Source organism: Bombyx mandarina, chromosome 28 (genome assembly GCF_030267445.1).
Source record: "Bombyx mandarina strain Sakado chromosome 28, ASM3026744v2".
Classification (NCBI taxonomy): Eukaryota; Metazoa; Arthropoda; class Insecta; order Lepidoptera; family Bombycidae; genus Bombyx; species Bombyx mandarina.
The window spans coordinates 9,883,114-9,899,573 of NC_143233.1; the positions used below are offsets into that span (position 1 = coordinate 9,883,114).

General features: G+C 39.4%; 1 protein-coding gene across 1 annotated transcript in view; it reads left to right on the forward strand.

Annotated features, from left to right (window-relative positions):
* The window catches only part of tup (LIM1_Isl and LIM2_Isl domain-containing protein tup), a 70,037-nt gene extending 57,385 nt beyond the window's left edge, over window positions 1-12,652 (forward strand). Inside the window, exons 6-9 of the mRNA XM_028179592.2 lie at window positions 6,353-6,470; window positions 7,380-7,542; window positions 8,492-8,686; window positions 9,735-12,652. Of these exons, the coding sequence (XP_028035393.1) occupies window positions 6,353-6,470; window positions 7,380-7,542; window positions 8,492-8,686; window positions 9,735-9,845 (587 nt within the window). The 3' untranslated portion in view covers window positions 9,846-12,652. The remainder of the gene's footprint in view (window positions 1-6,352; window positions 6,471-7,379; window positions 7,543-8,491; window positions 8,687-9,734) is intronic.
* The last annotated feature ends 3,808 nt before the right edge of the window (window positions 12,653-16,460 follow it).

Consider the following 16,460-nt stretch of genomic DNA (forward strand, 5'->3'; position numbering starts at 1 on the left):
TGCTTTGACCACCTTTTTCGTACGAACACTACGTGGACGGCCAGATCTTTTTCTGTCACAAACAGAGGAAGTCTCATTGCACCTATTAATAGCCCGGTACACAAACATTTTACTAATACCAAGCGTATGGAGAGTTTTAAAAATTGTATTTGGCTCCATACCTACTTTGTGTAATGCAATCACAGCGATTCGGTTCTCTTTATCACCTCACTCCATTTTAATATCGCAAAATATTGTACAATGTATTGGCGCCAAAATGAGAAAACTCAATGAGCAATCATATAAAAATGACAGATTCCAAATTCAAATCTAATATTTTGTTTATTTTTAATTGTAACAGTATTTATGGCCAGACTAAGTATAGATTGTTCTAACTACCAATGATGAAATTATTTGTTGACATTCACGTCTATATTTTTTGACACCGAAAGAACTAACATTATCTTGAAATCTGACAGTTTGTTTAACTTGGTTTTCCATCATCGCGATACGAAGAAATCATGAGTTAGATAAGGGCCAAGCATTTTACCTCGAATAGCATAACTAGGATTAACTTTTTTCTCTTTAGCAAATATTTGAAATGAAGAAAATCTTATACTTATCTGTGGCGGTGAAATTCGTAAGTCGAAGCACGAAATATGTAGAATAATCCACTGTGGGCATACATATTTGCAAATCGTAGCAGTAACAGTTTCTAATTCATACATCAGCCCGCTGAGTTTCTCGCCGGGTCTTCTCAACGGATCGCGATTCCGATCCGGTAGTAGATTCATTCGCGAAGCAGTTGCGAGTTTTTAGGTCTCCTTTGGAGGCGCTCGGGCAGCTTTTAGCAAATCCTATCCCTCCTGGCTGAGCTTTTGCTTGCCCACCTGTCTTGGTGAATCTGGAAAGGCCTTCGGGCCCCCAGTAATTCTTACTTCATAAAAAAAATGCAGTAAAAGTAGTTTTAATTGCGTAAATTATTCGTTTCTCACGGGACATACAGCAGGAAGCATATACGTTTGATTTTCGCTATCACGGCTATTTTTTCGGGCGATATCAGAACAAACCTTTAAGTGGACAGTTTGGTTGTATTAGCAACGTCGACTGTTTAAGTGCGTGATATATGTGTGATATCTATATATATATAAATGTATTGCTGTTCGTTAGTCACATAAAAATCGAGAACGGCTGGACTGATTTGGCTAATTTTGGTCTTGAATTATTTGTGGAACTCCAGAGAAGGTTTAAAAGGTAGATAAATATGACAATGCTCGGAATTAAAGAAAAATAACAATTTTATTTATATTTTTCCTTTGATGTGTCCCCCGTCGGACGGATTCCTTTTGTTTCTTTTAAGTTTATTTTATACAATAGCTTAGGTATTTTATTTATCGATTGACTGCACTACGAAGTCTGCCGGGTCAGCTAGTAATATTATAATAACAGAAAGTCTTGTAAATTCATTTGGTTTTCTTTCGGTTGCAACGATACACTACTAAGGTATAGTATAATGATGATTCAATAGATTCTATATTGAAATATTGTTTTGCTCAAACTCATCTCTCATTTTGGCGGCGTCTGGCGACTTATCACCGCGTTGACCGCTAGCTTCTCTGTCTACTACACCAATAAAAAGTTCACACCACAACCTATATCTATTTTCAAATCGTCTCGTAATTTCTCTATCTAAGTATATTTGTCATATTATCGAACATCACTGATTAGCGCCGTTATCAAAATATCGATACACATCCGAACATTCGAGTACCTATCGATAATCGTTTCGCGATCGTGCCGTGATTGCATCGATAACGCTTTGATGTAAGCCGACAAAGACGCCGCCCGCCTTTGATTCGGCCGCTTGGAGTGTCAGTTGTTTTTATCGTAATTAAAAGTTTGGTTAAAATCTATGAAGAGTTCTGCGAGTCACACACTCTTTTTGTACGAGATATGTCCGTCACAGTTAATTTTTTTTTCCTGCCTATGCTGATAGCCCTGAGAGGCTATTTCAGCGTAACCTTAACTAGTAGGTGAGCTCACGGGGCTCAAACCTGACGACGTTGCTAACACGAACCCTAGCAAGAGCCGTGCGTCGCAGAATCTACCACCGGATCGGAAACGCGACCCACTGAGAAAATCCGGCGAGAAACTCAGTGAGCTGTGTCTGTGGGGGTACAGATATATCGGAGGTGATTTATTATATCACTAGCTAAAGCCGCAACGTTTTTCGTATGCTGTCTTAATGAAATTATATAATTTAATGCCTTCGTTAAAAAGTAATCGTAAATAGCAATTATGAATTTAATCCAAATAATTAAGAGACCGTAAGAATTATGGTGTACAGTGATACTACTCCTTGTAAATTTAACATTACCTGGTGCATACACAGTTTGCTGGTATTACTTACCCATTTTTTTTATTACTTACGTGGGTGGAGTAACTCACAGCCCACCTGGTGTTAAGTGGTTACTGGAGCTCATAGACATGTACAACGTAAACGCGCCACCCACCTTGAGATATAAGTTCCAAGGTCTCAAGTATAGTTACAACGGCTGCCCCACCCTTTAAACCGAAACGCATTGCTGCTTCTGGGTTGCTGAAATAGGCAGGGTAGTGGTACCTACCCGTGCGGACTCACAAGAGGTCCGTGAAAGTCAATCGTAAACATTTGTTATGTAGGTATTTCATTAGAAAAATTGATACTTCCCAGCGGGATTCGAACACATCGCTCAACACGAATGCACCGGACGTCTTATCCTTTAGGCCACGACGACGACAAACCCATTTTAAAGTTATGTACACTTGAATCTGCGAACAGAGAAAACAACTGCCGTAGTGCTTAGTCCGTTAGTTTCAGGCCTTGCATTTTATACGGTCATTTCGAAAACAGCATTAATTAGGCATTTTTACGCTTTTAAGAAAGCCATTTTTTCATATTTTTATTACGATATTACAAAATATATCAGTAGAATCATATTATACAGGTATTTTAATGATCAAATCCATTTGATCTGCTTGAAGAGATGCTGTCCACAGCAGGTAATGTGGCCCCTGAGCCTGAAGAGGAACCTACAGTAATTTTGGCTTAGTGTCTTTGCCACCACCCTGCCAATTTCTGTCGTGAAGCAGTAATGCATTTCGGTTTCAAGGGTGGGGCAGCTGTTTTGTTGCAAAAAGAACCTAGATTCTAGACCTCATCAAGGTTGGTGGCGGCATTTTCCAGCTCCGATAACCACTTAGCACTAAGCGGGCCGTGAGGTCGTCCACCCATCTGAATAATAAAAGTAAAAATTGTATCTGGTCAATCGTTCATAATTAAGTTCGGGACCTAACCATCAATTCGCCCTCGTGTATCACCCCCACATTGTTCTTCATTCATAATTACACGTGTCCAGTTAATCCTTACTTCACACCTCTTAATCCTGTCCGTAAAGCCGGACTTTGTGAATTCTTAATAGGGAATCAAGAGTCGTAATTATGTATTGGGATTAACTGGAGTTATTCAGCCACGCTCTTTTGAGACTATTGGAAAATATATACATAAAAATATACTAAATACTAGCTGACCCGGCAAACGTTATTTTGCCATATAAAGTATTACTAGGAACGATAAATAACCTAGATACTGACTGTAGCACCCTCTGCCGGGCTGATTTGTGAATCTAAACCATCCAGGGCGCCACCCGAACGCATACAAAAAAAATCATTGAAATCTGTCCAGACGTTTTTTTTATTTCTTTTGTATTGCACAGACGGATGGACAAGCTCACCTGGTGTTAAGTGGTTACTGGAGCCCATACACATCTACAACGTAAATCCCCCCCCCCCCGTGAGATATAAGCTCTAAGGTCAAGTCAAGTATAGTTACAACGGCTGCCCCACCCTTCAAACCAAAACGCATTACTGCTTCACGGCAGACATAGGTGGAGTAGTGTTACCTACCCGCGCGGACTCACAAGAGGTCCTACCACCAGTAAACCTAATGTTAAGTGTTGCCAGAAGCCATTAAAAATCACAACGTAAATAGTGCTACACACTTGAGATTTGAGTTAAATTTCGCAATGGATTTACGGATTCCCGGCCGTTGGGGATCAGGCCGGGCAACGTCGGAGTTCAAGACGACTACCGATTATGCCCCATTGATCACCCTCTTCTGACGTCCGAACCCCGTCCGAGACGAAACTGGGTTCAGGATAGGTAGGGGGATCTCAGGGGCAGCACTACAAAGAGACCCGCGGCTCCCCCTAAGACGTCAGACAGTCGCATCCCTCAATATGAGTATAGAACGGGTGCCTGATTGCTTAGGTACGACTATAATGTTCAATTTGATGAAATTTCTAAACTTAATTTAAAACCCATTAATGGTTACTTCATGAGTGAATCAATGATAACACCCACAGACACAGCCCACTGAGTTTCTCGCCGGATCTTCTCAGTGGGTCGCCTCTCCGATCTGGTGGTAGATTCTGCGAGGCACTGCTCTTGCTAGTGTTAATGTTAGCAACGTCGTCAGGTTTGAGCTCCGTAAGCTCACCTACTGGTTAAGGTTACGCTGAAATGGTCTCTCAAAACCATTAGCTTAGGTAGAAAAAAATTATATATATAATGTAGGTAATAATGACTACACTCTAAATAAACGTAACGGACGCATCTTTGGGTAAATTTTAACGAAACTTTGCACGAATTATTTTGTCACTTCGATTTTCCATTACAAATTTAACATTTTCAAAGATTACATGATAAGCGGTGACCCAAGTCCATAGGCACCGACTTGAATAGGACGCTAATTTTGAGACACGATGGTTGGTGATATAGTTCTATTGTCAACGACTATTAAACTTCTATAATCACAGATTTTGCCGAGACTACACTATTTAATGTTCTGAATTAGACCACAGACTTAAGACAATAACAAAAGTTTGTGTGATGATAATGTATTTTTTTATGAAAAATTAAAAACAAATCTAAAAGTGTGGGAAATTTCATACTCCTCCGTCCGCGCAATTTTCGTAAAAAGGGGTACAAATTTTTTGCTTCACGTATTAATATATATAGGTAGATACTAACTAGCTGACCCGGCAGCCTTCGTAGTGCCTCAATCGATAAATAAAATACCTAAACTTTTGTATAAAATAAATTTAAAACAAACAAAAGGAATCGGTCCGACGGGGGACACATCAAAGGAAAACAAAATTGTTGCTTTTATTTAATTCCAAGCATTTTCATATTTATCTACCTTTTAAACCTTCTCTGGACTTCCACAAATAATTCAAGATCAAAATTAGCCAAATCGGTTCAGCCGTTCTCGAATTTTAGCGAGACTAACGAACAGCAATTCATTTTTATATATAGAGATAAAAAACAATCTATAAGTGTGGGATATTTCATACTCTTCCGTCCGCGCAATTTTCGTAAAAAGGGGTACAAAGTTATTGCTTCACGTATTCTATTGAAACTAATAAAATTAAAACAAGATTTTAATATGTAATGCGTTGGTTTGTCCCTTTTTTACGGATTGCTTATCGCCGAATTACTTTGAGGACCACAACTCTGTGTTCTGAGGAATTGTTCGAGATACCGGCATCTCGTTTTTAGCATCGCACCGCCCGCCACCGGAGTAGAGCTCATCCTTACTACCTGGAGCCACTGCGGCCATCCACAGTGCGTTTCCAGAGGTCTTTTTTGCCACGTACCATCCGGCTATGGAATGAGCTCCCCTCCACGGTGTTTCCCGAGCGCTATGACATGTCCTTCTTCAAACGAGGCTTGTGGAGAGTATTAAGCGGTAGGCAGCGGCTTGGCTCTGCCCCTGGCATTGCTGAAGTCCATGGGCGACGATAACCACTCACCATCAGGTGGGCCGTATGCTCGTCTGCCTACAAGGGCAATAATAAAAAAATAAAAAACTCAACTCTGAATGTGGGGTGCGGTCAATCTATACTAATATTATAAAGAGGAAAGATTTGGTTGTTTGTTTGTTTCGAATAGGCTCCGAAACTACTGGACCGATTTGAAAAATTATTTTTCCATTAGAAGCCGACATTGTCCCTGATGAACATAGGCTACTTTTTTTAAATTTTATTTTATTTTATTTTTTTGGTTTCATCTGTGTTTTAATGTTTCCGAAGCGAAGCGAGGGCGGGTCGCTAGTTCTTTAATAAACGAGTACGATACAATGAATATCTTTTTTTTTTCATATGTCCTCCCAACCTCCCACCTCCCCATAGCTACCAGCAACAGACATGATGCACAGGTGATTGGGCCTGAAGGAGGCTGCCTCCCACACACGATCACTAAAGTGGGTAGTCGCAGTTTCAAAGACTGGCTTATTTAAGTCGAATTAAATTTTAAATGACCGCTCAATTTACAGATTCTGGGAGCGAATCCGGCTCTCACAAGAGTGGACGGGCGCGGACCACAGCGGCGGCCGACGGTAAGCCGACCAGAGTCCGGACCGTGCTGAATGAAAAGCAACTGCACACGTTACGGTAAGCTCTCGTTTCGATCCTTTTCCGGTGTGCTCACCGCGAGTATTTTAACGTTCTCGATAGCGTAAAAGTTAGCTCATATTCGTACGGAATGGGATCGTTTGCGTACGTTTGCCGCTAGGGGCGCTGTTCCAGCTGCATACAAAATTGGGTTAACTTTTACGCTATCCAGAACGTTAAGAAATTCGCACTAAGCACACGGCACACCCCAGAGCCCTGAAACTGTGATACTTAAGACAAATATTTTTTCTGTACTGAAGCGACATCTTGTAGCGGATGCCCCTAAACTTTAATGTCGTTAAAGTTATGGTATATCTAAACACGGAAAATAAATTATTAATAAATCATACAAGTCTTTATAGACAAATTGATAAAATTTTATCAATTTGTAATCAATAATAGAATCCTTCATTAAAAATAAAATATAGAATAGGTAATATGTTACTGCCATCTACAGGAGCAATGAGAAACTAATCGAAGCGAAGCCATCTAGTGGCCCGCGCCCGTAAATATTTTTGTTGAGTGGTTGAGTTGCTTATCCATAGCTAATTTATGTGTAATATCTATGGCACACACTCCAGAGCTACGTGGAAACCAAACCTATGTATGGCCTTTGCTAATCTTGTGACGAGAAGTAACAAATATCCTAATGTTGGTCCACTTAAAAGCCTAGTATAATTATAAGCTCCTGTCTATCTTTAGTTGCGCAAACTTGAGCATGAATTATGCCTTAAAAATGCTGTAAGCTCATAGGAATTAGTATTAATAAAGAGCAGAGTAGTATCCATACCAGTATCTAGGAGTTGATGTTTTATATTTGTGAATACCGGTTCCCACTTTAGCAGGCGGGGCGGAAGCTTATAATCCCATAGAAGGCAATAAAAAAAACACTTTTTTAATTCATTTCAGGACTTGCTACGCCGCCAACCCACGTCCGGACGCACTGATGAAGGAGCAGCTCGTGGAGATGACCGGCCTCAGTCCAAGGGTCATCAGGGTCTGGTTCCAGAACAAACGGTGCAAAGACAAAAAAAAGACATTGCAGCTCAAAATGCAGATGCAACAAGAGAAGGTCAGTGGAGATTTCGTGTATGTGACTTCGATTTTATTATGTTCTCTTGTTGAAGTCAGTTTTCTTGTTGGAACGAAATTATTTACGGCAGGCTTGAAGGAGATAGGCATTTTGGTACGCGACTGAAAAGAAAAAATATGAGATTAAAACCGTAAGAAAAATGATTAACTTAGCACTTCCTAAGTAAGTAAGTCGTATACACAAGCGTGTTGTGTATAATGCCTTTCTCTTTCTCCCTCCTTCTTTCTGTTCTCTCGTCTCTTCTCTTTCTGATCCCACTCCGCCTCGCAAATGCATAGTATATACGAGTACTCATGAATTTATTTACAAGTAACGATATACATGAAATTGTCTGCGAAGCACTGCTCTTGCTAGGGTCAGTGTTAGCAACACTCCAGCTTGAGTCCCGTAAGCTCACGTAATCGCCAGAGTGAAGCTGAAATAGCCTCTTAAAGCATAGGTAGGAAAAAATAAAAAAATAAAATTGAAAGTCTTCTCTAAGCACGTGGTGTATACTCACATTATAAATTCATTTTACTCGTAAATATAAAATTAACACGTTTATTTTCGTATTGTTTTTTAAATTATGTACATGTAATTTTATAATAAATAAAGGACATGTTTTTTTATTTTACTAGATAATTTGAATTACAATTTTTTTGTTTGATTTATATTATTTTACGTTGTTTTTTATTATTATTGCCCTAGCAGGCAGACGAGCATATGGCCCACCTGATGGTGAGTGGTTACCGTCGCTCATGGACGTCACCAATGCCAGGGGCAGAGCCAAGCCAAAAGAGTACTTTACGGTAGGCAGCCGCTTGGTTTTGCCCATTGCTGAAGTCTTTGGGCGACGGTAACCACTCACCATCAGGTATGCTTGTCTGCCTACAAGGGTAATAACTAAAAGCGTCCAGTGCAAGTGTTGAGTGTGGATGTGTTGCGCCAGGAGGGTCGGCGGCTGGGCTACATGTCTGTGGGCGTGCCGCTGGTGGCGGGCGCGCCCGTGCGGCACGAGGCCGGCGGCGCGCTGGAGGTGAGCTCGTACCAGCCGCCCTGGAAGGCGCTGTCCGACTTCGCGCTGCACGCAGACCTGGACCGCGCGCCGCACCACTCCGCCGCCTTCCAGCACCTCGTCAACCAGGTACCCACCACTACCGACATGCGCTTCATTTACAGAACAGGTGTCTCCATAAACGATTGTGGCGTCTAAGAACAAACCTTTTTATGATGCGTAAGCCGAAACGCACGAGAGGTGGGAAAAAGAATATAGTCTGTGAGACGGGACCTTTTTACCGCCAAAAATTTAAAACGTAAAAAATAATATATAATGTGTTTAATAATTAATATAACATAATAACTCAGAATTGTTTATGCCGTTACAACAATAAAATTTCTATTTTTTCAACTGTGGTGTTAATTACATAAAACACGACTTTACGGCGAAATAAAGAAGGGACTCTATAATATAATGGCCTCCCCCACGATGTTTTTTCTTGGATGCTTTCGTTCAAATGTTGTATGCGTGTCGCCGTCTACAAGTAGATGAAGCCAACAATTTCCTACCTTGTGTCTTTGGCTAATTTTGGCGTATTTTCGCCACACAGACACGTACTATTACTGGACAACTTCCAGACTAAAAACCACGAAACTAAAACCCTACAACTTAAAAGTGCACACAAGGATTTTGTTAGATTGTTCTACATTAAAAGTGCTATAAAACACTACATTGAACAACATGAAGTATTGTTTCTCATGACGCAAGAACAATAGCTCAGAAAAGAAATAGAGGGAGATCGATAAGAAAAATAAGCTAATAAGGATCGATATTGAGAAATTAGTAACAATGGGTTAAGCAGACTAGGGGCCCTTTTTTTTATTGCTTAGATGGGTGGTCGTCTCACAGCCCAACTAGTGTGTTCCGTGCTCACTGGAGCCCATAGACATCTACAACGTAAATGCGCCACCCACCTTGAGATATAAGTTCTAAGGTCTCAAGTATAGTTACAACGGCTGCCCCAACTTTCAAACCGAAACGCATTACTGCTTTACGGCAGAAATAGGCAGGGTGGTGGTACCTACCCGCGCGGTCTCACAAGAGGTCCTACCACCAATACATACTGCCATAATACGAGGATAAGCTGATGACAAACCTTAAGGTCAGCTTAGTAATGTTTCCGTATCCATTTCAGATGCACGGGTACGACGTGCCCCCCCTGCCGGCGCCGCGCGGTCCCCCTGGGGGCGAGGACCATTACGTCACGTACCTGGAGAGCGACGACAGCCTCCCCCCCTCCCCCTAGTGCCGCCTCACCTAGTCCCCCACCGGGACCGGGACACTGACTTTACTCGCGTTCATTGAACTTTCAAATGTTTTGGTGCTTGAAGAACCTCCTTCTGCGGTGAACGCGTTCGATACCATCACGTGGTGCTGCTGATATTACTTGGTGATGTTCTCAACGACAATATTTCGTCTGGCAACTCTGTAGACAAGTTCGAATGTGCCCTTATTAAAGTTACAAAAGTCTTGTTCAGTGTACTTAGTGCGAGTATTTTTAACGTTCTCGATAGCGTAAAAGTTAACTCTAATTTGTATGGAGTTGGAACAGTGCCCCTAGCGGCAAACGTAGGCAAACATTCGAACTCCACACAAATTTGAGTTAACTTATACGTTATCGAGAACGTTAAAAACTCGCACTTAGTACACTGATTGTGCAAACGTTGTCACCTATCATTTGTTCAGGGTGACCAGGTTTCGTTTTCTGTTATATATTTACAATTATCGTTGATTGGAAGCCCACGATTTGTGTCGCGTGTGAAGATGAAGTATAAATTGTAATAAATGAACGCGAGATATAAGTATAATGATTACAACACGTAACTAAGTTATAAATAAGGCATATCTTAAAGAATAAAAATGTAGATTATAACGTAAACGTATGCTTAGTTAATTGTGGCCGTTTTCCAATTACAGCACAAGAGCGCATTATGCGGCATAATGCTCAACTAAGCTTCAGCATAATTCGGCATTGTGCGTCACTGAGTCGCATTATGCTCTGTAATTAATCATTACTTAATGGTAGTTTTCCAATCCGCATAATGCGCTCTTGTGCTGTAATTGGAAAACGGCCTGTTTGTGCGGTGCGCTGTCGGGCAGATGGTCCTTCGAACAATCTAGTACAAAAACTTATGAACGAGATCCGAGTTTGTTAGTTTCAAAAGTGAAATTCACTCGTAACTGAGGAATTGAACCCGGTATAAACAATATTGTTGTATTTGTGAAATTTGAGCTTAGGAGACGACAAGATGAGATAAGCTTTAAACAAAATTAAATTGCAGAAGCGCATGCAATCATTCCTGCGGGAAAGACTTACTTAGCGGTCGAAATTCTAATACGTGCAAGTTTATTTAAAATTTATGAAGGGTAGGCACAACTGTCATAAGTGCCATACCTACTTTTTTATTACCTACCTATTCGTTAATAGCCTTAGGGGCCATTCCAGCTACGTTGGACGGGTAGATGAGCTCACGGGCTCAACTTGACAGAATTTGCTAACACTAGCCCTAGCAAGAGCAGTGTTTTGAAGAATTTACCACCGGATCAAAATTGCGACCCACTGAGAAGATCCGGCGAGAAACTCAGTCAGAGACCTTAGAACTCATATGTGGTGGCTGGCGCATTTACGTTGTAGACGTCTATGGGCTCCGGTAACCACTTAACACCAGGTGGGCCCTGAGCTCTTCCAACCATATAACCAAATAAAAAAAACTCTACCAACGCCATCATAGCACGTGCCAATATGAATGTAGCAGTTGTACTAAACGTAGTAAAGTGTGCCGAACTGATAATTCTAATACAATAACTTTTGGCGCCATCTTTGGAACTTGTTACGGTGGCGCCACAATAATTGGCAATTTTTCAACGGATACTCTTCCTTGCATAGTAAAATATTAAAAGTACACACAAAAATATCAGTAGTTGCTCAAGTGGTGGACAGATGGCGCTACATTCGTACGTAATCGCAAAATTTGCCGCGCTTTTGAAACTAACCCACTCCTATCTTTAACGGCCTTAATACGGTTCGTTTTATGTGATGTTTACCATGGCTTTTCGTTTAATGATTAATTTACCGTATTTTTATAGATCTGTTAGGGAATGTATATAAACGTGTGTAAATAATATTGTATAAAAACTAACTGTAAAATATGTTTTAGTTGTTTTAATGTAGTGAAATATAATGCCTTGGATTCTATTTGATAAATAACGATTGATACAATGATGTAATCTGTGGTCATTGACATTGTTAGCATTTTCTACACATTGTTTACCCCACAGTCTCTATTCTTTTTTTGTTGTTGGTGTTTTAGCATCATTTGATGAATAACACTTAATCGATTCGTATAATTTTACATCTTTTCACGAATGACAGTATCCAAAACAATAGTTTTGATAATATCCGAGGTGATAACTTTTTTGTGCTTACACCGATATCTAAGTATGTATGATACATAAGATTTTAAATCAATAATTATCATTTAACATCTAAGAATATGTTTCATTAGCGATCGAATTTAAAAAGTTTTCTTAAAAAGAATGCAAAACCAGTTTTATGTTAATGTCACACAGCACCTTTACATTGTATAATCTGTTTTAAAACTTGATCAAGTGAAAACGATTTTCAATGTCTTAGAACTTCGTCAGACTAAGTCATTCAAGTGGGTATAACACGAATGAATCATCCTCTTTTGCTAAATGATCTAACAAATGGAAGTTTCGGTGTAATGCGATTAAAAGTTTTCAACGAGACCAGATATAATGATATGATACACAATTTTGTGAACATCACATTCCTATTTCTTTATTACTTCTAGCAACCTTTTGTACAAAAGTCAAATGTCAGATCTCAATTATTGTTTCAATGTCAAACTCTCTTCTTTTTTGCCAATCACTAGAACAATGCAAGGCTGCAACAAACAAAAGTTATTGTTAAAAATACCCTCTGGATTATGTATGTATCACAATGTTAATTTATTGTAGTTAGTTATAAAATACACTGTGCTTAGTATTGTGAGCATATTAAATATTAAATACATATTTGAGATTTCATTATTTGGCCTTTATTCCATTCTTCATTTACAAAACATTGTCAAAGCATAACAACGCAGAAGTACGTGGTTGTTTGTTAATTCTAAACAACTTTATCATTGTAAAACTGAGAAAAGTCAATAAATGAACAATCGCCAATAATGTATATATGCGATACCTTTTTCTTTTTATTAACAATCTAGTTTTAATGTATTCCATAAGAGACCCCGTGTACTCCCAGGGGTACGCGAAACACAGGTTGGGGATCGTTGATCTAGATCAATAAAATACTATTTTTCTGCACAAAAAACAACTTCACCGAAAGCAATAATCGTGCGTTTGTTGCAGAGTGGCGTGGTATCAGCGCGAAGCGACGCCATTGCTGACAGAACAGTGTGCGAGCTTTTTAACGTTCTCGATAGCGTAAACGTTAATTCAAATTTGTATGCAGTTGGAAAGTTTGCGTACGTTTGCCGCTAGGGGCGCTGTACCAACTGCATAAAAATTCGAGTTACCTTTTACGCTATCGAGAACGTTAAAAAACTTGCACTAAGCACACTGATTCGTCACAAAAATCTACTAAGCGCTCTGAAAGACACAACAATAAAACACGCAAAGCGGCTTTTGCCACAGAACGGAACAGCAACATTTAAAAATATATTTTATTAATTAAGTAATAAGGTTGCTAAGGTTGTAAGGTCTCACTTTTAACAGTACAACGGCTGCCCCGCTCTTCAAACCGAAATGTATTACTGCTTCACGGCAGAAATAGGCAGGGCAGTGCTATCTACCCGTGCGGACTCATAAGACGTTTTACCACCAGTAATTACGCAAATTATAATTTTGCGGGTTTGATTTTTAATACACGATGCTATTCCTTCACCGTGGAAGTCAATCGTGAATATTTGATAGGTACGTATTTCATTGGAAAAATTGGTACCTGCAGGATAATGGCACAGTAAGCAAAGGTTATTTCGCGCCTTCGCTGAGCAAGACAGGACCGAAGGAATCATTTTCATGAACCCGACAGCCGTAAGCGACAGTTATCATCTTCATATTTCAAGACAAGAGAGATAAATTTTGACATTGGACAAACTTAGGTCTTTTATTAAATTGATCATAGATCATTGGAGAAAATGCAATTTCCTTATCCAATTAATTCCAGGGTGCCGTACCTTTTTTTAACGAAAACCCTCTTTTAATCTTGCCCTGATAAGACGACCAGGTCTTGACTTGAGTCAAGACCTGGTCGTCTTACTCACTCACTCAGTTTAAATAATGTTTCATTAGAAGAAATCCTAGAAATTACAAATCGAACTCCCAAAGCTTCTCTCAATTCTCTATTTAGTACCAAAAACCGTTGAATTGACTCAGGCTGCTTTGCAATCTAAAATGTAAGCGATTTCGTTTTTTTTTCCTACCTATGCTGATAGCCTTGAGAGGCTATATCAGCTTCACCCTAGCGTGTAGGTGAGCTCACGGGGCTCAAACCGGAGTGGTGCTAACACTGACCCTAGCAAGAGCAGTGCTTCGCAGACTCTACCATCGGATCGGAAACGCGACCCACTGAGAAGAGAGAATACATATTATTGCACACCAACACAATTTATATTAAAAAAAACAGTCATAAAGCAGATACATTTGTACAATAGGCGGTCTTATCGCTAAAAGCGATCTCTTCCAGACAACCGTTTAATTTACAGAAATTCTGGAAAATATAAAAATATAGTAGGTATGTTACGGTGTACCACAGACAAAATACATTATTATAGAAAATATATACATACAATAAACAGATATATACCGTTTACATATAATATACACCAATATATATACCTAGTCAGGTCATAAATTCTGTCACATGTTTAATGTAAAATAATTGAAACAAGTTTATTCATTATGTAACCATTCATATACCAAAATGAACTTAACAAAACATAGATTCTTATGACACTAAAGTTTATTCAAAATGACCTCCGTGATTTTGAATACAGGCCTTCAATCTGCGCGGCCAGTCGTCTATCGCAGCACGAACGAGGTCCATGTCAATATCGGCGGCTGCCTTAATCAAGGATGTCTTGAGTGACTCCAAATTGGGATGAGGCTTTGAGCACGCCTTTTCCTCCAAGTGTTGCCATATTTTGCAATCTAACGGATTCAAATCTGGACTGGAGACCAGTCTTCGTGCCGGATGAAGTCGATTTCACGCGCCGCCAACCAGTCTTGTGTGATCTTCGCTCTATGAGCTGGCGCCGAATCTTGTTGGAATACCCAGTGCCTGTTATTGAACATAGTATGAGAAACAGGTTCCACAAGGTTTGTCAGGACTGTATTTTGATACACAATTGCATTCGTTTTTACACCTTTCTCACAAAAATGTACCTCTGTTAAGCCCCAATAAGAAACTCCTAACCATACCATGAGCGAGGATGGAAAATGACCTCGTTGGACACGCGGAATACGGTTGCTCGCTTCTTCACTACTGTGTGCGTACACCTTATCATTTTGTTTGTTGTAGCTCTCTTCTACGGTAAAAATTTTTTCATCCGAATAAAGAATTTCCCGATATTTTTTTCCCGCGTACCGCTTCAACAAAGCGCGGCATCTCTTCAGTCTCAGGTCCATTAGACGAGCATTCAAACGATGTCCTGTTTTTCTTCGATATGCCCGAAGCCCTAAGTCTTCATTTAACACCCTTTTCACCGTGGTTCTGCTTAACCCCATCTGAAGGGCCAACAGTTTCTGCTTACGTTTGGGATTTCTTTGAATTCGCGCCTTCACAGCTTTTATCACTGCTGGAGTCCTAACAGACCGAGGGCGACCACTTCTTGACCTGTCATCTACACTAGAGTCTTCATTGTATCGTTTGATGGTACGATAAACGAATCTTTTGGTTATATTCAAATTTTTCAGTATGTTAAAAAATTTGAATTGGCGCGTAACCGCAACGATGCAACGCAATAACTGCAACACAGTCTTCTTTAAGCGTCCACTCCATATTTAAAAATGAGTAAAATTCTAAAAGTACCATGACATGGGGTAAATTGGGATCCTGGGGTAAATTGGGACAAACCTGCGGAAGATTCTCAAAGTACTTGTAGCACGGAATCTACCTAATTTTCTTTAAGGTAATATTTATCAATGTATAGAAGAAAAACCAAGTTAATTATGGAAGTACTAAACATGAGTTAAGTTGGTCCCAAAAATTCGTCAAATTAAATTTAAAATAGTGGTTGAAAAGTGCGTTTTAAAACAGCTTAAAGAACTTTAAAAAAAAGTGATATTATCGTTGTTTTTTCAATAAGATCACAGTTTATATAAGTTTTTAATACACCTGGAAATACCACAACAAACGGTAAGTTGCAATATTCTTATTTTAAATACAATATTTCGACAAAATAAAAAATGTATATTTTTTCCTTTCTTTTTGGGGAAAATTGGGACGTATGTAGGGTAATTTGGAACGAGACTGGAAAAATTAGGGACGAGAAAACACAAAATTGGAACGCCAAAAGACAAAATAGGGATGGCTTGTTAGGGTTGTCACTGATATCTTATAATAGATTTTTTAGCCTATACTATCACTTAATTGCGTGATGTAAAGAAGGTTAATGTGTTTATCAGTTAGTTTATGTAAGTATTATAGGTAAAAGAAAAGTATATATATAATTACTTTTTTTTCGCGACATTTACCTTGTAATATCTGCCCGGTCGTATGTTCTTTATAGCAATAAAAAAAATTAAAAGTTAAAAGAACTCAAACGAATCAAAACTTTTGTTATTTCAGAATCTATTCACGCATCGAATCATGATTTTGTTAACATTCACAATG